General features: G+C 32.5%; 1 protein-coding gene and 1 non-coding gene across 3 annotated transcripts; one reads left to right on the forward strand and one right to left on the reverse strand.

Moving 5' to 3' along the window:
* Positions 1 to 88: 88 nt before the first annotated feature.
* LOC137875053 (complement receptor type 1-like) lies at positions 89 to 21,501 on the reverse strand. 2 transcript variants are annotated; one of them, XM_068714005.1, is made up of 11 exons: positions 21,399 to 21,501; positions 21,091 to 21,288; positions 19,599 to 19,698; positions 19,438 to 19,511; positions 18,415 to 18,618; positions 18,127 to 18,318; positions 17,842 to 17,938; positions 906 to 979; positions 639 to 818; positions 367 to 546; positions 89 to 279 (listed from the first exon to the last, which is right to left on the reverse strand). In XM_068714005.1, the coding sequence occupies exons 1-11, from the start codon at positions 21,451 to 21,453 to the stop codon at positions 254 to 256; spliced, it is 1,380 nt and encodes a 459-aa protein (XP_068570106.1). In that variant the 5' UTR covers positions 21,454 to 21,501; the 3' UTR covers positions 89 to 253. The 2 variants fall into 2 exon arrangements, with proteins under 2 accessions (XP_068570106.1, XP_068570105.1); XM_068714004.1 differs by having other exon boundaries at positions 18,127 to 18,321.
* Positions 20,395 to 20,466, forward strand: trnad-guc (transfer RNA aspartic acid (anticodon GUC)). Its single transcript has one exon. It is a non-coding gene; the product is annotated as a tRNA-Asp (tRNA).
* Positions 21,502 to 22,355: the final 854 nt, after the last annotated feature.

Raw genomic sequence — 22,355 nt, forward strand, 5'->3', positions numbered from 1 at the left:
GAAGAAGCTATGTACAGAGGTGAATGAAACAGGTTTGTACTTGTTACTAGCCAAGACACTTATTGAAATAAACATACTGTACTTCAGCTTCATTTCAAACATATTTTAATGTCTGTATAATGAGTTTATACAAGTCTTTATGAGCAAGTAAGAAAATATATCACTATTAGTGCATTATTATGGACTACTTTCAGACGGAAGACATGAAGCTTAGGAGACTACCGCCATGTAGTTTCACGTTTCAGCTAACTTATTAGCCCCTCCAGTTGTAACGACGTCCTGAAATAAAAATGTGATCATAATTAATCATAAGTGTTAAACTGAGAAGATGATGCAACTCGTACACAAAAACGATCGATTACTTACGTGTGCATTTAGGGAGGCCAGGTGACCACCGGCCATCGGCGCCACAGGTAACGGTGCCCGGGCCGGTCTTCGTGTAGCCCGGGATACACTCTATTGATATAGTTTCCCGGTCTTGATACTGCTCGGCTTGAGCTCCCGTCCAGTAGGCGTTTGGCACATTTGGATCCGGACATGTTATTTCTGTGAGAAAACAGAACTCAATTTATATTCTAGTCCTGTCAAATGAGATAGAGACAACTCTTTTTAAAAACAACTTTATAAGTGTTAAGAACCTTTGCATTTAGGAGGAGGATCACTCCATGTCCCATCCTTGGTGCACCAAATGTTCCTTTGTCCAATAAGGGTTCCCACACGACAATGATAGCGAATCTCAGTCCTGTATGTGTAAGATGGCTCGCGGGGGCCCCTCATCTCTGCATTCGTCACTCCTGGAGGCGCCGCGCAGACCGCAGCTGGAAGAGATACAGTAGTGTTGGCACAGCTGAAGAGGAAGGAAACTTAAAAAGGCCACGTAAGGAAAGGATGCGAGGTCACCACACCTTCACAGGAAGGAACACGTCCGTCCCAGCCGCCATTCATGCAGTTTCTGGTTGCCCGTCCTACAAGGCGATGCCTAGTGAAAAAAAGATGGAGAAAGCAAAATCTTTTATGTTGTCCATGTCACCTCATATTTATACCCCAGTGAAACAGGAAGTCATGGTTGACAACGAGTTCGGAATCAAACAGGTGAACTTAAAAATGTAAAATATGACGGGAATTATACTTCAGTTAGATTTTAATTATGAGATTTTCTAGGGGTGCCAATAAGTGTGGCACACGTGTTTTGAGGAAAAAGCTATTTAATGTCAACATTTTTCTTTTATTTCAGTAAAAGGTAGGATTTGTGTGAATATTTTGAGTGAAAGACCGAGAGGAAAAACAGCCAAGCCTGTTTTGCTCATATTCACTAAGGGTGCCAATGATTCTGGAAGGCACTGTATACGTGGAAAAAGACTGTTAAAAGTAAAACAATTAAAAATGACTAAAAAGTCATAGTATAGCATGTCGAAAAAAAGTCATAGTATAACATGTCGAAAAAAAGTCATAGTATAACGTCTAAAAAAAAGTCATAGTATAGCATGCCGAAAAAAAAGTCATACTATAACATGTCGAAAAAAAGTCATAGTATAGCATGTCGAAAAAAAGTCATAGTATAGTATGTTGAAAAAAAGTCATAGTATAGCATGTCGAAAAAAAGTCATAGTATAACATGTCGAAAAAAAGTCATAGTATAGCATGTCAAAAAAAGTCATAGTATAGCATGTCGAAAAAAGTCATAGTATAGCATGTCGAAAAAAGTCATAGTATAGCATGTCGAAAGAAAGTCATAGTATAGTGTGTGACGGCTCCTGCCTATCTAATCTATGACTGTGGTTTTGCCAGTTTTTTGTCCTAGTGTTCCTGAAGGTGGCACATTGATATGTCACTAGCGGAGCCGGGGATCGAACCACGACTCTCTGATTGAAAGACGGCCCTGCTCTCCATTACACCCCCACTTTATCATGCTCACACATTCACATTACTGATGTTACTGACTGACACACTTTACAATTGTCGTCATTTATTTACTCCATCATAATAAAAACTTTTCATTTACCATCATCCATTGTGTCCTTTTCCGTATTTGTGATAGCCTAGAAGACCGTTATGACAAGCATGTCCAAAAAAGTCATAAAAAAAGAAAAAAACATAACATGTCAAAAAAACATTAATTAAAAAGTCATAGTATAACATGTCGAAAAAAGTCATAGTATAACATGTCAAAAAAAAAATCATAGTATAGCATGTCGAAAAAAGTCATAGTATAACGTCTAAAAAAAAGTCATAGTATAGCATGTCGAAAAAAGTCATAGTATAACATGTCTAAAAAAAGTCATAGTATAGCATGTCTAAAAAGTCATAATCTAGCATGTCGAAAAAAAGTCATAGTATAACATGTCAAAAAAAAGTCATAGTATAGCATGTCTAAAAAAAGTCATAGTATAGTATGTTGAAAAAAAAGTCATAGTATAGCATGTCGAAAAAAAGTCATAGTATAACATGTCTAAAAAAAGTCATAGTATAGCATGTCTAAACAAAGTCATAGTATAGCATGTTGAAAAAAAGTCATAGTATAGTATGTTGAAAAAAAAGTCATAGTATAGCATGTTGAAAAAAAAGTCATAGTATAGTATGTTGAAAAAAAAGTCATAGTATAGCATGTCGAAAAAAAGTCATAGTATAACATGTCGAAAAAAAATCATAGGATAGCATGTCGAAAAAAAAGTCATAGTATAGCATGTCGAAAAAAAGTCATAGTATAACATGTCGAAAAAAGTCATAGTATAACGTCTAAAAAAAAGTCATAGTATAGTATGTTGAAAAAAAAGTCATAGTATAGCATGTCGAAAAAAAAGTCATAGTATAACATGTCGAAAAAAAGTCATAGTATAGCATGTCTAAAAAAAGTCATAGTATAGCATGTCTAAAAAGTCATAATCTAGCATGTCGAAAAAAAGTCATAGTATAACATGTCAAAAAAAAGTCATAGTATAGTATGTTGAAAAAAAAGTCAGTATAGCATGTCGAAAAAAAGTCATAGTATAACATGTCTAAAAAAAGTCATAGTATAGCATGTCTAAAAAGTCATAATCTAGCATGTCGAAAAAAAGTCATAGTATAACATGTCAAAAAAAAGTCATAGTATAGCATGTCTAAAAAAAGTCATAGTATAGTATGTTGAAAAAAAAGTCATAGTATAGCATGTCGAAAAAAAGTCATAGTATAACATGTCTAAAAAAAGTCATAGTATAGCATGTCTAAACAAAGTCATAGTATAGCATGTTGAAAAAAAGTCATAGTATAGTATGTTGAAAAAAAAGTCATAGTATAGCATGTTGAAAAAAAAGTCATAGTATAGTATGTTGAAAAAAAAGTCATAGTATAGCATGTCGAAAAAAAGTCATAGTATAACATGTCGAAAAAAAATCATAGGATAGCATGTCGAAAAAAAAGTCATAGTATAGCATGTCGAAAAAAAAGTCATAGTATAACATGTCGAAAAAAGTCATAGTATAACATGTCAAAAAAAAATCATAGTATAGCATGTCGAAAAAAGTCATAGTATAACGTCTAAAAAAAAGTCATAGTATAGTATGTTGAAAAAAAAGTCATAGTATAGCATGTCGAAAAAAAAGTCATAGTATAGCATGCCGAAAAAAAAGTCATAGTATAACGTGTCGAAAAAAAGTCATGGTATAACGTGTCGAAAAAAAGTCATGGTATAGCATGTCGAAAAAAATCATAGTATAACATGTCAAAAAAAAATCATAGTATAGCATGTCGAAAAAAGTCATAGTATAACGTCTAAAAAAAAGTCATAGTATAGTATGTTGAAAAAAAAGTCATAGTATAGCATGTCGAAAAAAAAGTCATAGTATAACATGTCGAAAAAAGTCATAGTATAGCATGTCAAAAAAAAAGTCATAGTATAGCATGTCGAAAAAAAGTCATAGTATAGCATGTCGAAAAAAAGTCATAGTATAACATGTCGAAAAAAAGTCATAGTATAGCATGTCTAAAAAAAGTCATAGTATAGCATGTCTAAAAAAAGTCATAGTATAGCATGTCTAAAAAGTCATAATCTAGCATGTCGAAAAAAAGTCATAGTATAGTATGTTGAAAAAAAGTCATAGTATAGCATGTCTAAAAAAAGTCATAGTATAGTATGTTGAAAAAAAAGTCATAGTATAGCATGTCGAAAAAAGTCATAGTATAGCATGTCGAAAAAAAGTCATAGTATAGTATGTTGAAAAAAAAGTCATAGTATAGTATGTTGGAAAAAAAAGTCATAGTATAGCATGTCGAAAAAAAGGCATAGCATAACATGTCGAAAAAAAAGTCATAGTTTTGCATGTCTAAAAAAAAGTCATAGTATAGCATGTCGAAAAAAAGTCATAGTATAGTATGTTGAAAAAAAGTCATAGTATAGCATGTCGAAAAAAAGGCATAGTGTCGCATGCCGAAAAAAAAGTCATAGTATAACGTGTCGAGAAAAAGTCATAGTATAGCATGTCTAAAAAAAAGTCATAGTATAGCATGCCGAAAAAAAAGTCATAGTATAACGTGTCGAAAAAAAGTCATGGTATAGTATGTTGAAAAAAAAGTCATAGTATAACATGTCGAAAAAAGTCATAGTATAGCATGTCGAAAAAAAGAGTCATAGTATAAGCATGTCGAAAAAAGTCATAGTATAGCATGTCGAAAAAAAGAGTCATAGTATAAGCATGTCGAAAAAAAGTCATAGTATAACATGTCGAAAAAAAGTCATAGTATAGCATGTCGAAAAAAAGTCATAGTATAGCATGTCGAAAAAAGTCATAGTATAACTTGTCAAAAAAAAAGTCATAGTATAACATGTCTAAAAAAAAGTCATAGTATAGCATGTCGAAAAAAGTCATAGTATAACTTGTCAAAAAAAAAGTCATAGTATAACATGTCTAAAAAAAGTCATAGTATAGCATGTCGAAAAAAGTCATAGTATAACATGTCTAAAAAAAGTCATAGTATAGCATGTCTAAACAAAGTCATAGTATAGCATGTTGAAAAAAAGTCATAGTATAGTATGTTGAAAAAAAAGTCATAGTATAGCATGTTGAAAAAAAAGTCATAGTATAGTATGTTGAAAAAAAAGTCATAGTATAGCATGTTGAAAAAAAAGTCATAGTATAGTATGTTGAAAAAAAAGTCATAGTATAGCATGTCGAAAAAAAGTCATAATCTAGCATGTCGAAAAAAAGTCATAGTATAACATGTCAAAAAAAAGTCATAGTATAGCATGTCTAAACAAAGTCATAGTATAACATGTCAAAAAAAAGTCATAGTATAACATGTCTAAAAAAAGTCATAGTATAGTATGTTGAAAAAAAAGTCATAGTATAGCATGTCGAAAAAAAGTCATAGTATAACATGTCTAAAAAAAGTCATAGTATAGCATGTCTAAACAAAGTCATAGTATAACATGTCAAAAAAAAGTCATAGTATAACATGTCTAAAAAAAGTCATAGTATAGTATGTTGAAAAAAAAGTCATAGTATAGCATGTCGAAAAAAAGTCATAGTATAACATGTCTAAAAAAAGTCATAGTATAGCATGTCTAAACAAAGTCATAGTATAGCATGTTGAAAAAAAGTCATAGTATAGTATGTTGAAAAAAAAGTCATAGTATAGCATGTTGAAAAAAAAGTCATAGTATAGTATGTTGAAAAAAAAGTCATAGTATAGCATGTCGAAAAAAAGTCATAGTATAACATGTCGAAAAAAAATCATAGGATAGCATGTCGAAAAAAAAGTCATAGTATAGCATGTCGAAAAAAGTCATAGTATAACGTCTAAAAAAAAGTCATAGTATAGTATGTTGAAAAAAAAGTCATAGTATAGCATGTCGAAAAAAAAGTCATAGTATAACATGTCGAAAAAAAGTCATAGTATAGCATGTCTAAAAAAAGTCATAGTATAGCATGTTGAAAAAAAAGTCATAGTATAGCATGTCGAAAAAAAGTCATAGTATAACATGTCTAAAAAAAGTCATAGTATAGCATGTCGAAAAAAAGTCATAGTATAGTACGTTGAAAAAAAGTCATAGTATAGCATGTCTAAAAAAAGTCATAGTATAGCATGTTGAAAAAAAGTCATAGTATAACATGTTGAAAAAAAGTCATAGTATAGTATGTTGAAAAAAAAGTCATAGTATAGCATGTCTAAAAAAAAGTCATAGTATAGCATGTTGAAAAAAAGTCATAGTATAGCATGTCGAAAAAAAGTCATAGTATAGTATGTTGAAAAAAAAGTCATAGTATAACATGTCAAAAAAAAAGTCATAGTTTTGCATGTCTAAAAAAAGGCATAGTATAGCATGTCGAAAAAAAGTCATAGTATAGCATGTCTAAAAAAAGTCATAGTATAGCATGTCGAAAAAAAGTCATAGTATAGTATGTTGAAAAAAAAGTCATAGTATAGCATGTCGAAAAAAAGGCATAGTATAACATGTCGAAAAAAAAGTCATAGTATAGCATGTCTAAAAAAAAGTCATAGTATAGCATGCCGAAAAAAAAGTCATAGTATAACGTGTCGAAAAAAAGTCATGGTATAACGTGTCGAAAAAAAGTCATGGTATAGCATGTCGAAAAAAATCATAGTATAACATGTCAAAAAAAAATCATAGTATAGCATGTCGAAAAAAGTCATAGTATAACGTCTAAAAAAAAGTCATAGTATAGTATGTTGAAAAAAAAGTCATAGTATAGCATGTCGAAAAAAAAGTCATAGTATAACATGTCGAAAAAAGTCATAGTATAGCATGTCAAAAAAAAAGTCATAGTATAGCATGTCGAAAAAAAGTCATAGTATAGCATGTCGAAAAAAAGTCATAGTATAACATGTCGAAAAAAAGTCATAGTATAGCATGTCTAAAAAAAGTCATAGTATAGCATGTCTAAAAAAAGTCATAGTATAGCATGTCTAAACAAAGTCATAGTATAGCATGTTGAAAAAAAGTCATAGTATAGTATGTTGAAAAAAAAGTCATAGTATAGCATGTTGAAAAAAAAGTCATAGTATAGTATGTTGAAAAAAAAGTCATAGTATAGCATGTCGAAAAAAAGTCATAGTATAACATGTCGAAAAAAAATCATAGGATAGCATGTCGAAAAAAAAGTCATAGTATAGCATGTCGAAAAAAAGTCATAGTATAACATGTCGAAAAAAGTCATAGTATAACGTCTAAAAAAAAGTCATAGTATAGTATGTTGAAAAAAAAGTCATAGTATAGCATGTCGAAAAAAAAGTCATAGTATAACATGTCGAAAAAAAGTCATAGTATAGCATGTCTAAAAAAAGTCATAGTATAGCATGTCTAAAAAGTCATAATCTAGCATGTCGAAAAAAAGTCATAGTATAACATGTCAAAAAAAAGTCATAGTATAGTATGTTGAAAAAAAAGTCAGTATAGCATGTCGAAAAAAAGTCATAGTATAACATGTCTAAAAAAAGTCATAGTATAGCATGTCTAAAAAGTCATAATCTAGCATGTCGAAAAAAAGTCATAGTATAACATGTCAAAAAAAAGTCATAGTATAGCATGTCTAAAAAAAGTCATAGTATAGTATGTTGAAAAAAAAGTCATAGTATAGCATGTCGAAAAAAAGTCATAGTATAACATGTCTAAAAAAAGTCATAGTATAGCATGTCTAAACAAAGTCATAGTATAGCATGTTGAAAAAAAGTCATAGTATAGTATGTTGAAAAAAAAGTCATAGTATAGCATGTTGAAAAAAAAGTCATAGTATAGTATGTTGAAAAAAAAGTCATAGTATAGCATGTCGAAAAAAAGTCATAGTATAACATGTCGAAAAAAAATCATAGGATAGCATGTCGAAAAAAAAGTCATAGTATAGCATGTCGAAAAAAAAGTCATAGTATAACATGTCGAAAAAAGTCATAGTATAACATGTCAAAAAAAAATCATAGTATAGCATGTCGAAAAAAGTCATAGTATAACGTCTAAAAAAAAGTCATAGTATAGTATGTTGAAAAAAAAGTCATAGTATAGCATGTCGAAAAAAAAGTCATAGTATAGCATGCCGAAAAAAAAGTCATAGTATAACGTGTCGAAAAAAAGTCATGGTATAACGTGTCGAAAAAAAGTCATGGTATAGCATGTCGAAAAAAATCATAGTATAACATGTCAAAAAAAAATCATAGTATAGCATGTCGAAAAAAGTCATAGTATAACGTCTAAAAAAAAGTCATAGTATAGTATGTTGAAAAAAAAGTCATAGTATAGCATGTCGAAAAAAAAGTCATAGTATAACATGTCGAAAAAAGTCATAGTATAGCATGTCAAAAAAAAAGTCATAGTATAGCATGTCGAAAAAAAGTCATAGTATAGCATGTCGAAAAAAAGTCATAGTATAACATGTCGAAAAAAAGTCATAGTATAGCATGTCTAAAAAAAGTCATAGTATAGCATGTCTAAAAAAAGTCATAGTATAGCATGTCTAAAAAGTCATAATCTAGCATGTCGAAAAAAAGTCATAGTATAGTATGTTGAAAAAAAGTCATAGTATAGCATGTCTAAAAAAAGTCATAGTATAGTATGTTGAAAAAAAAGTCATAGTATAGCATGTCGAAAAAAGTCATAGTATAACATGTCTAAAAAAAGTCATAGTATAGCATGTCGAAAAAAAGTCATAGTATAGTATGTTGAAAAAAAAGTCATAGTATAGTATGTTGGAAAAAAAAGTCATAGTATAGCATGTCGAAAAAAAGGCATAGCATAACATGTCGAAAAAAAAGTCATAGTTTTGCATGTCTAAAAAAAAGTCATAGTATAGCATGTCGAAAAAAAGTCATAGTATAGTATGTTGAAAAAAAGTCATAGTATAGCATGTCGAAAAAAAGGCATAGTGTCGCATGCCGAAAAAAAAGTCATAGTATAACGTGTCGAGAAAAAGTCATAGTATAGCATGTCTAAAAAAAAGTCATAGTATAGCATGCCGAAAAAAAAGTCATAGTATAACGTGTCGAAAAAAAGTCATGGTATAGTATGTTGAAAAAAAAGTCATAGTATAACATGTCGAAAAAAGTCATAGTATAGCATGTCGAAAAAAAGAGTCATAGTATAAGCATGTCGAAAAAAGTCATAGTATAGCATGTCGAAAAAAAGAGTCATAGTATAAGCATGTCGAAAAAAAGTCATAGTATAACATGTCGAAAAAAAGTCATAGTATAGCATGTCGAAAAAAAGTCATAGTATAGCATGTCGAAAAAAGTCATAGTATAACTTGTCAAAAAAAAAGTCATAGTATAACATGTCTAAAAAAAAGTCATAGTATAGCATGTCGAAAAAAGTCATAGTATAACTTGTCAAAAAAAAAGTCATAGTATAACATGTCTAAAAAAAGTCATAGTATAGCATGTCGAAAAAAGTCATAGTATAACATGTCTAAAAAAAGTCATAGTATAGCATGTCTAAACAAAGTCATAGTATAGCATGTTGAAAAAAAGTCATAGTATAGTATGTTGAAAAAAAAGTCATAGTATAGCATGTTGAAAAAAAAGTCATAGTATAGTATGTTGAAAAAAAAGTCATAGTATAGCATGTTGAAAAAAAAGTCATAGTATAGTATGTTGAAAAAAAAGTCATAGTATAGCATGTCGAAAAAAAGTCATAATCTAGCATGTCGAAAAAAAGTCATAGTATAACATGTCAAAAAAAAGTCATAGTATAGCATGTCTAAACAAAGTCATAGTATAACATGTCAAAAAAAAGTCATAGTATAACATGTCTAAAAAAAGTCATAGTATAGTATGTTGAAAAAAAAGTCATAGTATAGCATGTCGAAAAAAAGTCATAGTATAACATGTCTAAAAAAAGTCATAGTATAGCATGTCTAAACAAAGTCATAGTATAACATGTCAAAAAAAAGTCATAGTATAACATGTCTAAAAAAAGTCATAGTATAGTATGTTGAAAAAAAAGTCATAGTATAGCATGTCGAAAAAAAGTCATAGTATAACATGTCTAAAAAAAGTCATAGTATAGCATGTCTAAACAAAGTCATAGTATAGCATGTTGAAAAAAAGTCATAGTATAGTATGTTGAAAAAAAAGTCATAGTATAGCATGTTGAAAAAAAAGTCATAGTATAGTATGTTGAAAAAAAAGTCATAGTATAGCATGTCGAAAAAAAGTCATAGTATAACATGTCGAAAAAAAATCATAGGATAGCATGTCGAAAAAAAAGTCATAGTATAGCATGTCGAAAAAAGTCATAGTATAACGTCTAAAAAAAAGTCATAGTATAGTATGTTGAAAAAAAAGTCATAGTATAGCATGTCGAAAAAAAAGTCATAGTATAACATGTCGAAAAAAAGTCATAGTATAGCATGTCTAAAAAAAGTCATAGTATAGCATGTTGAAAAAAAAGTCATAGTATAGCATGTCGAAAAAAAGTCATAGTATAACATGTCTAAAAAAAGTCATAGTATAGCATGTCGAAAAAAAGTCATAGTATAGTACGTTGAAAAAAAGTCATAGTATAGCATGTCTAAAAAAAGTCATAGTATAGCATGTTGAAAAAAAGTCATAGTATAACATGTTGAAAAAAAGTCATAGTATAGTATGTTGAAAAAAAAGTCATAGTATAGCATGTCTAAAAAAAGTCATAGTATAGCATGTTGAAAAAAAGTCATAGTATAGCATGTCGAAAAAAAGTCATAGTATAGTATGTTGAAAAAAAAGTCATAGTATAACATGTCAAAAAAAAAGTCATAGTTTTGCATGTCTAAAAAAAGGCATAGTATAGCATGTCGAAAAAAAGTCATAGTATAGCATGTCTAAAAAAAGTCATAGTATAGCATGTCGAAAAAAAGTCATAGTATAGTATGTTGAAAAAAAAGTCATAGTATAGCATGTCGAAAAAAAGGCATAGTATAACATGTCGAAAAAAAAGTCATAGTATAGCATGTCTAAAAAAAAGTCATAGTATAGCATGCCGAAAAAAAAGTCATAGTATAACGTGTCGAAAAAAAGTCATGGTATAACGTGTCGAAAAAAAGTCATGGTATAGCATGTCGAAAAAAATCATAGTATAACATGTCAAAAAAAAATCATAGTATAGCATGTCGAAAAAAGTCATAGTATAACGTCTAAAAAAAAGTCATAGTATAGTATGTTGAAAAAAAAGTCATAGTATAGCATGTCGAAAAAAAAGTCATAGTATAACATGTCGAAAAAAGTCATAGTATAGCATGTCAAAAAAAAAGTCATAGTATAGCATGTCGAAAAAAAGTCATAGTATAGCATGTCGAAAAAAAGTCATAGTATAACATGTCGAAAAAAAGTCATAGTATAGCATGTCTAAAAAAAGTCATAGTATAGCATGTCTAAAAAAAGTCATAGTATAGCATGTCTAAAAAGTCATAATCTAGCATGTCGAAAAAAAGTCATAGTATAGTATGTTGAAAAAAAGTCATAGTATAGCATGTCTAAAAAAAGTCATAGTATAGTATGTTGAAAAAAAAGTCATAGTATAGCATGTCGAAAAAAGTCATAGTATAACATGTCTAAAAAAAGTCATAGTATAGCATGTCGAAAAAAAGTCATAGTATAGTATGTTGAAAAAAAAGTCATAGTATAGTATGTTGGAAAAAAAAGTCATAGTATAGCATGTCGAAAAAAAGGCATAGCATAACATGTCGAAAAAAAAGTCATAGTTTTGCATGTCTAAAAAAAAGTCATAGTATAGCATGTCGAAAAAAAGTCATAGTATAGTATGTTGAAAAAAAGTCATAGTATAGCATGTCGAAAAAAAGGCATAGTATAGCATGCCGAAAAAAAAGTCATAGTATAACGTGTCGAAAAAAAGTCATAGTATAGCATGTCTAAAAAAAAGTCATAGTATAGCATGCCGAAAAAAAAGTCATAGTATAACGTGTCGAAAAAAAGTCATGGTATAGTATGTTGAAAAAAAAGTCATAGTATAACATGTCGAAAAAAGTCATAGTATAGCATGTCGAAAAAAAGAGTCATAGTATAAGCATGTCGAAAAAAGTCATAGTATAGCATGTCGAAAAAAAGAGTCATAGTATAAGCATGTCGAAAAAAAGTCATAGTATAACATGTCGAAAAAAAGTCATAGTATAGCATGTCGAAAAAAAGTCATAGTATAGCATGTCGAAAAAAGTCATAGTATAGCATGTCGAAAAAAAGTCATAGTATAGCATGTCGAAAAAAAGTCATAGTATAACATGTCGAAAGAAAGTCATAGTATAACATGTCGAAAAAAAGTCATAGTATAGCATGTCGGAAAAAAGTCATAGTATAACATGTCGAAAAAAAGTCATAGTATAGCATGTCGAAAAAAAGTCATAGTATAGTGTGTGACGGCTCCTGCCTATCTAATCTATAAATCTATGACTGTGGTTTTGCCAGTTTTTTGTCCTAGTGTTCCTGAAGGTGGCACATTGATATGTCACTAGCGGAGCCGGGGATCGAACCACGACTCTCTGATTGAAAGACGGCCCTGCTCTCCATTACACCCCCACTTTATCATGCTCACACATTCACATTACTGATGTTACTGACTGACACACTTTACAATTGTCGTCATTTATTTACTCCATCATAATAAAAACTTTTCATTTACCATCATCCATTGTGTCCTTTTCCGTATTTGTGATAGCCTAGAAGACCGTTATGACAAGCATGTCCAAAAAAGTCATAAAAAAAGAAAAAAACATAACATGTCAAAAAAACATTAATTAAAAAGTCATAGTATAACATGTCGAAAAAAGTCATAGTATAACATGTCGAAAAAAAAGTCATAGTATAGCATGTCTAAAAAAAAGTCATAGTATAACGTGTCGAAAAAAAAAGTCATAGTATAGCATGTCGAAAAAAAGTCATAGGATAGCATGTCGAAAAAAAAGTCATAGTATAGCATGTCGAAAAAAAAGTCATAGTATAACATGTCGAAAAAAGTCATAGTATAACATGTCAAAAAAAAAAATCATAGTATAGCATGTCGAAAAAAGTCATAGTATAACGTCTAAAAAAAAGTCATAGTATAGCATGTCGAAAAAAGTCATAGTATAGCATGTCGAAAAAAAAGTCATAGTATAGCATGTCGAAAAAAGTCATAGTATAACTTGTCAAAAAAAAAGTCATAGTATAACATGTCTAAAAAAAGTCATAGTATAGCATGTCTAAAAAGTCATAGTATAACATGTTGAAAAAAAAGTCATAGTATAGCATGTTGAAAAAAAAGTCATAGTATAGCATGTTGAAAAAAAAGTCATAGTATAGCATGTTGAAAAAAAAGTCATAGTATAACATGTCGAAAAAAAATCATAGGATAGCATGTCGAAAAAAAAGTCATAGTATAGCATGTCGAAAAAAAAGTCATAGTATAGCATGTTGAAAAAAAAGTCATAGTATAACATGTCTAAAAAAAGTCATAGTATAGCATGTCTAAAAAAAGTCATAGTATAGCATGTTGAAAAAAAAGTCATAGTATAGCATGTTGAAAAAAAAGTCATAGTATAGCATGTTGAAAAAAAAGTCATAGTATAGCATGTTGAAAAAAAAGTCATAGTATAACATGTCGAAAAAAAATCATAGGATAGCATGTCGAAAAAAAAGTCATAGTATAGCATGTCGAAAAAAAAGTCATAGTATAACATGTCGAAAAAAGTCATAGTATAACATGTCAAAAAAAAATCATAGTATAGCATGTCGAAAAAAGTCATAGTATAACGTCTAAAAAAAAGTCATAGTATAGTATGTTGAAAAAAAAGTCATAGTATAGCATGTCGAAAAAAAAGTCATAGTATAACATGTCTAAAAAAAGTCATAGTATAGCATGTCTAAAAAAAGTCATAGTATAGCATGTCTAAAAAGTCATAATCTAGCATGTCGAAAAAAAGTCATAGTATAACATGTCAAAAAAAAGTCATAGTATAGTATGTTGAAAAAAAAGTCATAGTATAGCATGTCGAAAAAAAGTCATAGTATAACATGTCTAAAAAAAGTCATAGTATAGCATGTCGAAAAAAAGTCATAGTATAGCATGTCTAAAAAAAGTCATAGTATAGCATGTCGAAAAAAAGTCATAGTATAGTATGTTGAAAAAAAAGTCATAGTATAGCATGTCGAAAAAAAGGCATAGTATAACATGTCGAAAAAAAAGTCATAGTATAGCATGTCTAAAAAAAAGTCATAGTATAGCATGCCGAAAAAAAAGTCATAGTATAACGTGTCGAAAAAAAGTCATGGTATAACGTGTCGAAAAAAAGTCATGGTATAGCATGTCGAAAAAAATCATAGTATAACATGTCTAAAAAGTCATAATCTAGCATGTCGAAAAAAAGTCATAGTATAGTATGTTGAAAAAAAGTCATAGTATAGCATGTCTAAAAAAAGTCATAGTATAGTATGTTGAAAAAAAAGTCATAGTATAGCATGTCGAAAAAAGTCATAGTATAACATGTCTAAAAAAAGTCATAGTATAGCATGTCGAAAAAAAGTCATAGTATAGTATGTTGAAAAAAAAGTCATAGTATAGTATGTTGGAAAAAAAAGTCATAGTATAGCATGTCGAAAAAAAGGCATAGCATAACATGTCGAAAAAAAAGTCATAGTTTTGCATGTCTAAAAAAAAGTCATAGTATAGCATGTCGAAAAAAAGTCATAGTATAGTATGTCGAAAAAAAGTCATAGTATAGCATGTCGAAAAAAAGGCATAGTATAGCATGTCTAAAAAAAAGTCATAGTATAGCATGTCGAAAAAAAGTCATAGTATAGTATGTCGAAAAAAAGTCATAGTATAGCATGTCGAAAAAAAGGCATAGTATAGCATGCCGAAAAAAAAGTCATAGTATAACGTGTCGAAAAAAAGTCATAGTATAGCATGTCTAAAAAAAAGTCATAGTATAGCATGCCGAAAAAAAAGTCATAGTATAACGTGTCGAAAAAAAGTCATGGTATAGTATGTTGAAAAAAAAGTCATAGTATAACATGTCGAAAAAAGTCATAGTATAGCATGTCGAAAAAAAGAGTCATAGTATAAGCATGTCGAAAAAAAGTCATAGTATAACATGTCGAAAAAAAGTCATAGTATAGCATGTCGAAAAAAGTCATAGTATAGCATGTCGAAAAAAGTCATAGTATAGCATGTCGAAAAAAGTCATAGTATAGCATGTCGAAAAAAAGTCATAGTATAGCATGTCGAAAAAAAGTCATAGTATAGCATGTCGAAAAAAAGTCATAGTATAGCATGTCGAAAAAAAGTCATAGTATAGCATAACGAAAAAAGGTCATAGTATAGCATGTCGAAAAAAGTCATAGTATAGCATGTCGAAAAAAGTCATAGTATAGCATGTCGAAAAAAAGTCATAGTATAGCATGTCGAAAAAAAGTCATAGTATAACATGTCGAAAGAAAGTCATAGTATAACATGTCGAAAAAAAGTCATAGTATAGCATGTCGGAAAAAAGTCATAGTATAGCATGTCGAAAAAAAGTCATAGTATAGTGTGTGACGGCTCCTGCCTATCTAATCTATAAATCTATGACTGTGGTTTTGCCAGTTTTTTGTCCTAGTGTTCCTGAAGGTGGCACATTGATATGTCACTAGCGGAGCCGGGGATCGAACCACGACTCTCTGATTGAAAGACGGCCCTGCTCTCCATTACACCCCCACTTTATCATGCTCACACATTCACATTACTGATGTTACTGACTGACACACTTTACAATTGTCGTCATTTATTTACTCCATCATAATAAAAACTTTTCATTTACCATCATCCATTGTGTCCTTTTCCGTATTTGTGATAGCCTAGAAGACCGTTATGACAAGCATGTCCAAAAAAGTCATAAAAAAAGAAAAAAACATAGCATGTCAAAAAAACATTAATTAAAAAGTCATAGTATAACATGTCGAAAAAAAGGCATAGTATAGCATGTCGAAAAAAAGGCATAGTATAACATGTCGAAAAAACAGTCATAGTATAGCATGTCTAAAAAAAAGTCATAGTATAGCATGTCAAAAAAAAAGTCATAGTATAACGTGTCGAAAAAAAAGTCATAGTATAGCATGCCGAAAAAAAAGTCATAGTATAACATGTCGAAAAAAAGTCATAGTATAACATGTCGAAAGAAAGTCATAGTATAGTGTGTGACGGCTCCTGCCTATCTAATCTATAAATCTATGACTGTGGTTTTGCCAGTTTTTTGTCCTAGTGTTCCTGAAGGTGGCACATTGATATGTCACTAGCGGAGCCGGGGATCGAACCACGACTCTCTGATTGAAAGACGGCCCTGCTCTCCATTACACCCCCACTTTATCATGCTCACACATTCACATTACTGATGTTACTGACTGACACACTTTACAATTGTCGTCATTTATTTACTCCATCATAATAAAAACTTTTCATTTACCATCATCCATTGTGTCCTTTTCCGTATTTGTGATAGCCTAGAAGACCGTTATGACAAGCATGTCCAAAAAAGTCATAAAAAAAGAAAAAAACATAACATGTCAAAAAAACATTAATTAAAAAGTCATAGTATAACATGTCGAAAAAAGTCATAGTATAACATGTCGAAAAAAAGTCATAGGATAGCATGTCGAAAAAAAAGTCATAGTATAGCATGTCGAAAAAAAAGTCATAGTATAACATGTCGAAAAAAGTCATAGTATAACATGTCAAAAAAAAATCATAGTATAGCATGTCGAAAAAAGTCATAGTATAACGTCTAAAAAAAAGTCATAGTATAGCATGTCGAAAAAAGTCAGTATAACATGTCGAAAAAAAAGTCATAGTATAACATGTCAAAAAAAAGTCAGAGTATAACATGTCGAAAAAAAAGTCAGAATATAACATGTCGAAAAAAAAGTCATAGTACAACATGTCGAAAAAAAAGTCATAGTATAGTATGTCGAAAAAAAGTTATAGTATAACATGTCTAAAAAAAGTCATAGTATAGCATGTCGAAAAAAAGTCATAGTATAGCATGTCGAAAAAAAGTCATAGTATAACATGTCGAAAAAAAGTCATAGTATAACATGTTGAAAAAAAGTCATAGTATAGTATGTCGAAAAAAAAGTCATCGTATAACATGTCGAAAAAAAGTCATAGTATAGCATGTCGAAAAAAAGTCATAGTATAACATGTCCAAAAGAAGTCATAGTATAGCATGTCCAAAAAAAGTCATAGTATAACATGTAAGAAAAAAGTCATAGTATAACATGTAAGAAAAAAGTCATAGTATAGCTTGTCAAAAAAAAGTCATCGTATAGCATGTCGAAAAAAAGTCGTAGTATAGCATGTCCATTCATGAGACAATTTGTCTAATTTCAGATTAGATTTAAGAGGAAATGGTGCATAGTTACACAATCATTTCAGCTCAGGTTAATAGCAGACCATCTCAAGTTGTTACTCAGAAAGAACCAGGATATTCTGATGTAGCATTTCAAAATTAAAGCCCTTCAAATCACATTCATGAGACAATTTGTCTAACTTCAAATTAGATTTTAGAGGAAGTGGTGCATAGTGACAAAATCAACTAAGTCATCGTATAGCATGTCAAAAAAAAGTCATCAAAAATGAATGGTATAGTATGTCAGAAAGATTCCTAAATAATGATAGTAGGTTGAGAAAGTCTTATTATAGTAATAGTGTACTATAGTACAACATGTAAAAGCGCAGAAAGTTCAGGATGGACAGAACGACGGCCATTTTCATATCGTCAACGTTGAAGCGGGCTCACTCATATCTCTACGGTCATTGCACGGTGCTGAGCAACGACACGACCACAGCACACAGCTCAAAGTCTACTCCGATTCCACCTATAGGGTGAGACAGCAGTGCAGTATACGGACGGTCCTCACCCCTCATCACAGACAGCTGTAGCAGTGTCTCCAAACTCCACTCCGGTGTAGCTGAACAGTCCGTTCAGAATCTCTCCTGCAGAGCCACACGACCTTCCTTTGGAGCATGGAAAAGGTCAAGTGAAACGGGTCTTTAATGTAATACATTCTCAGCAATAACTTCCCGCCACATCGTTTCTGAACACACATGCAATTTAACAAAGAATCCAATTAGACATTTAGCTCTTCAGTAATATTAATAAATCTCTAAACTAGGACTGAGGAGGATCATGAAAAAGTTCTTACGTTCACATTTTAGCAGCAGTGGCGTCCACTTCCCCTCGACACACCTGCGATGCCTGCTGCCGCCTGAGGCGACGTATCCGATGTCGCACGCGTAATAAACCTTGTCACCACGAGCGAACGAGGTCATCGCGACGTACCTGTCGGCGAGGTTGGCGTTGGAGTCCCGGGTGGTGACCGGCACGCCGCATCCTCCTGCTCAACGGAGCCAAAAAAAAAAAAAAAAAAAAAGGGCTCAGTGTGGATGAACAAACCTTTCACCACTTCTCTTTGTAATAATAAAATACTCACTTTCTTTACCGGGTGAAGGCAGGCACCGAGGGGGCTGAGGTCGCCACAGGCCGCCGGGTCCACAAGTGATCTGCCGAGCTCCGTCCAGCTGGAAACCCCGACCGCAGGAGACGGTGACGGACTCTCCCACTCGGTGTACAGAAACATGTCCGGTGCTGTTCACAGAGTTGGCCACTGCAGGGGTGGAGCAGGTGGCCTCTCCCTCTGAAGAGATTACAATTAGTTTTTAATAAATCCAAAATTGATGGCACCGTCTGATAAAGACAGTATCTGCGGCTCACTATTCCTGCTATGCTGTGAGGAAAATGCATTCGTAGATTAAGGCCTGGACAACAGATGGAATCCAAAAACATGCCTATTATATATGGCTTTATAGGACTCATTCATAACTTTATTGGCATAACGGAAAACATGTTTACATGAATTAAGGGGAGACACCCAAGGTGAGCTTTCTGAAAATGTTCAAATATGTAAATGAGGATTAAGCCAGGGTTCAAAATTCTCGTTTAATTTTGTTGACATATTAGAGTCAAACGTTTTAACACAGTGGGAGTTTTGGATATCTTTGTATCACTCCATAAAAATCACAAAATACTATCATTGCCAATCACTTTTCTATAAATCAGGCTATGAATGATATCTGAACAAACCATTCTGGAGAAACCTTCAGAATATAGAGAGGAATTCAAAATTAAAGTTATTGATTGTAATATTCAATTCCACATTTTGCATTTTAACTAATAGATATTGCCACAAAACTTCCCAAGTTGATTACTCACACGAAGCAATCTGCGTCCGACACGTTTTTGTTTAAATATGCAATTGAGACATCATCTAATTCTGACTTATGGTGAAATTAGGAGAAACACCTTAATCGTGCGTCACATTCAGACAGTCGTCACTCACCGTAATCACGACACCGGCCGCATTAGATCACCTGTTAAAAAGGTGCAGCGACCACAGCGCGTGAAGAGCTCTAATGGGTTTCAGATAACACGCCTGTGATGACGCTCTGGTGCTCACCTACGCAAGACGGGACTTCACCGGTCCAGCCAGACTTCTTGCATACCATGTAGTCGAATCCTTTCAGGGTGTATCTGTCAACGTGGAGATAAACGCATCACTCATTCAGAGGCTTATTCTAACGGAGTTTTAAGGATTTCCTTCTGGGGGCTTCAACTTACCCCTCTCTGCATTTAGCATAAACTTTCGCCCCGACGAATGAATTCCCTTCATACTGGAACTCCCCATTAGGTAGATCCCCGGCGTTGCCACACGACTTCTCTGTCGGAAGAATGAGACGGTAAATGACCGATCACAACAGGAAAAAAAAGGAGGGCGGAATGTGATTTGCCAGACGGAACAAAAACAAGGCAAGACGCCCTTTATTTCACCATGCAGCAAAACAAACCACATAACCGACATGCCAACCTCGGTGAGTTTTAGCAGACATCAAGGCTTGATGTCTGAGATGTGTCGTAAACACTGTTGGCTAAGAGCTCAGGCTGAAGACCACATGACGGAGATGAGCTTCACAGTCGTGTCTTCAAATAGGTTGCTCTTGTGTTAGATCCACGTTACCAAACACTAAATATGAAATTACATAAAAAGCTAATTTCCTAATGTTTAAGTAAAGAGAAAAGATATATACGTTTCAACAGTCTACCTCCTAAAATAGTAATGGGACATCGCCTTTTTAAAACTTAAAAAGTACAATATTTACCTCTGAGATGTGGTAAAAAGTACAATATTTACCTCTTTAGACATCAACCAGGTAACATTTTAGAGGCTCTCTGTTTTCCTTTTAAGCAGAATCTCTTTATTTCACAGCTGGACTTTCTTTTCATCACAGTGAAGCAGCGTTTTACAAACTATACTTTTTAAATTTAAAAACACACTTCACACCTAATTAATATTCATCAGCTACTCCGATTCACCCCATTGATTGGTTAGATAAGGTCACATGACGTTTTAGGCCCCTCCTCGTTAGTATAGTGGACAGTATCTCCGCCTGTCACGCGGAAGACCGGGGTTCGATTCCCCGACGGGGAGTAAAACTTATTTTCTTTTTGCTGTATTTCTACTACTTTCTTTATGTATTTTGAGTGAAGAACAGAATCATACGTCTACTAAGCCCGTGGTGACGACTGACGGGAGATTACAGCTGGAGTTACAGACCTGCTTCAGCTGATTGGAGCTACTCAACGGAAGCACATACAGCCATGAAAAGATGCCAAACGTCTGGCTCTGGTACATAAAAGAAAGCAGCCTATTTATTTTTTGTAAAGTGTTGGAACGTTGGTCTCGTGGAGTTTTTTTAAAAAAAAGGTAACAAATTAATCCATGAGCATTGATTTAAGACTCTCTCCTTTAATCCAACGTAATAGTTCAATCTGAATAAAATAGAAACTGCGTGAATAAATTGCACAACTAAATGTATGTTCTTTTTGTACCTTGTTCGGCATCCAGACCTTTTTTCTAAATTGTTTTATTGGTTCTTAAATTGCAGTTATCATAATAAGTGTGTTGGAATAACACGTAACGCCGCTAGAGGGCGTCGGGCTGTTGATCTGTCTCACATTCTCAGCGTTATAAATCACATAACGCTGAGAATATCTCCCTGGATTCACACACATGTAGACTTTCTTTAACCGAACAGATAAAACGTGTTCTTACTTTCGCATTTTAGAGTCAGCTGGCTCCATTTCCCACCGTCACACTGCGCAACTCGGCTTCCTCTGTACGGAGCGAAGTCCTCTGCGCACTCATAATACACCTTCTCCCCGCTGAAGAACTTCTGCATGGCCGTATACTTCTTCATTAGGATGGTGTTCGGGTACTCCGGTGGTGCCGAACATGTCTTTGGTACTTGAGCTATTTTTTTGGGGGGGTTTTTTGGAAAGATCAAAGAGTTAAAATATAATATAAAATATAAATAAATAAGAATCCCAAATGTGCCAAATGTGGATTTTACTTTAATTTACCTGAAGCAAGTAAAGCAAAGGATGAAACCAGAACAACCCACGCGACGTTCCTCATGTTTGTTTGTCCGCGAGGCTCCGTGCAGCAAATAAATCCTCTGAGACTGAGATTACAAATCAAATGCCAGCAGCGGGCTCGGATCAGGCAATTTATAGAAGAGGGGTGGCTCACCGCGGACCGGAGCAGCCCAGCTGACCGACATCACATGGACACAAACACAGGGAGGTTACGCACGTGCTGCCACATCATTCCAACAATCAATATAAATCCAACAAAAAGCCATGGTTGCCATCTGGTGATCTGCAATAACGTTTAAGGGCTAAACCAAGTCAATGTAATCCTAAACAAGCCAAACAAGCAGATGAGCTATATGGGCTGCAAACGTTTTCCAAAACGTCTAATAAATATTAAATGTTGGTATTTTTTAACATTTAGATCAGTCAGGTTCACCAATAGGAATATGAGACAATACAATTCAACAGCACTTCAAGCTCCAGTCACTATAAATGATTTAATATTAAAATAATTTAATAAAAAACAATGGCCATTAAGTTTATTTTGAAATGTAATTGTATATGTTTGCTTTTCCACTCATTTTGAACTTGTTTCATTAGTTGTACACTAATTGAACTGTTGACCCAGTCGCAGACTGTTCAGCCTCTCTGTCTCTGGTTATCTTTAATCACCGGTTGGTTTCCTGCAGCCTGGTTTTGAGTCACTGCGACTCTGATTGTACACCCCAGCCCTAATGGTGGAAACAGCAGCCAGATCTTTTACATGTATGTCTTTTAAAGTCGTATTAATTCATAGCACAGTATAAGCCATAAACGCTCTTAATAAATCTATAGTTTAGTATGTTATTCAAGATTCAAGACTGAAGACACTTTATTGTCATACAGCAGAATTATGGTCTGTAACCTCCAGTGAGCAGCAGCAGGAGAACAAAAGAAAAACAAGAC

This window comes from Cebidichthys violaceus, unplaced genomic scaffold (assembly GCF_023349555.1).
Source record: "Cebidichthys violaceus isolate CVI_PGR_0920_01 unplaced genomic scaffold, fCebVio1.0.p SCAF_197, whole genome shotgun sequence".
In the NCBI taxonomy this organism is placed as follows: Eukaryota; Metazoa; Chordata; class Actinopteri; order Perciformes; family Stichaeidae; genus Cebidichthys; species Cebidichthys violaceus.

Coding starts and splice junctions, on each gene's coding strand:
- LOC137875053 (XM_068714004.1), bottom strand. CDS start 21,453: ATGAGGAACGTCGCGTGGGTTGTTCTGGTTTCATCCTTTGCTTTACTT. Junction 18,619..19,437: donor TGAAGTCCCGTCTTGCGTAG/GTGAGCACCAGA, acceptor TAATCTCTTCAG/AGGGAGAGGCCACCTGCTCC. Junction 280..366: donor TGGCCTCCCTAAATGCACAC/GTAAGTAATCGA, acceptor TTTTTATTTCAG/GACGTCGTTACAACTGGAGG.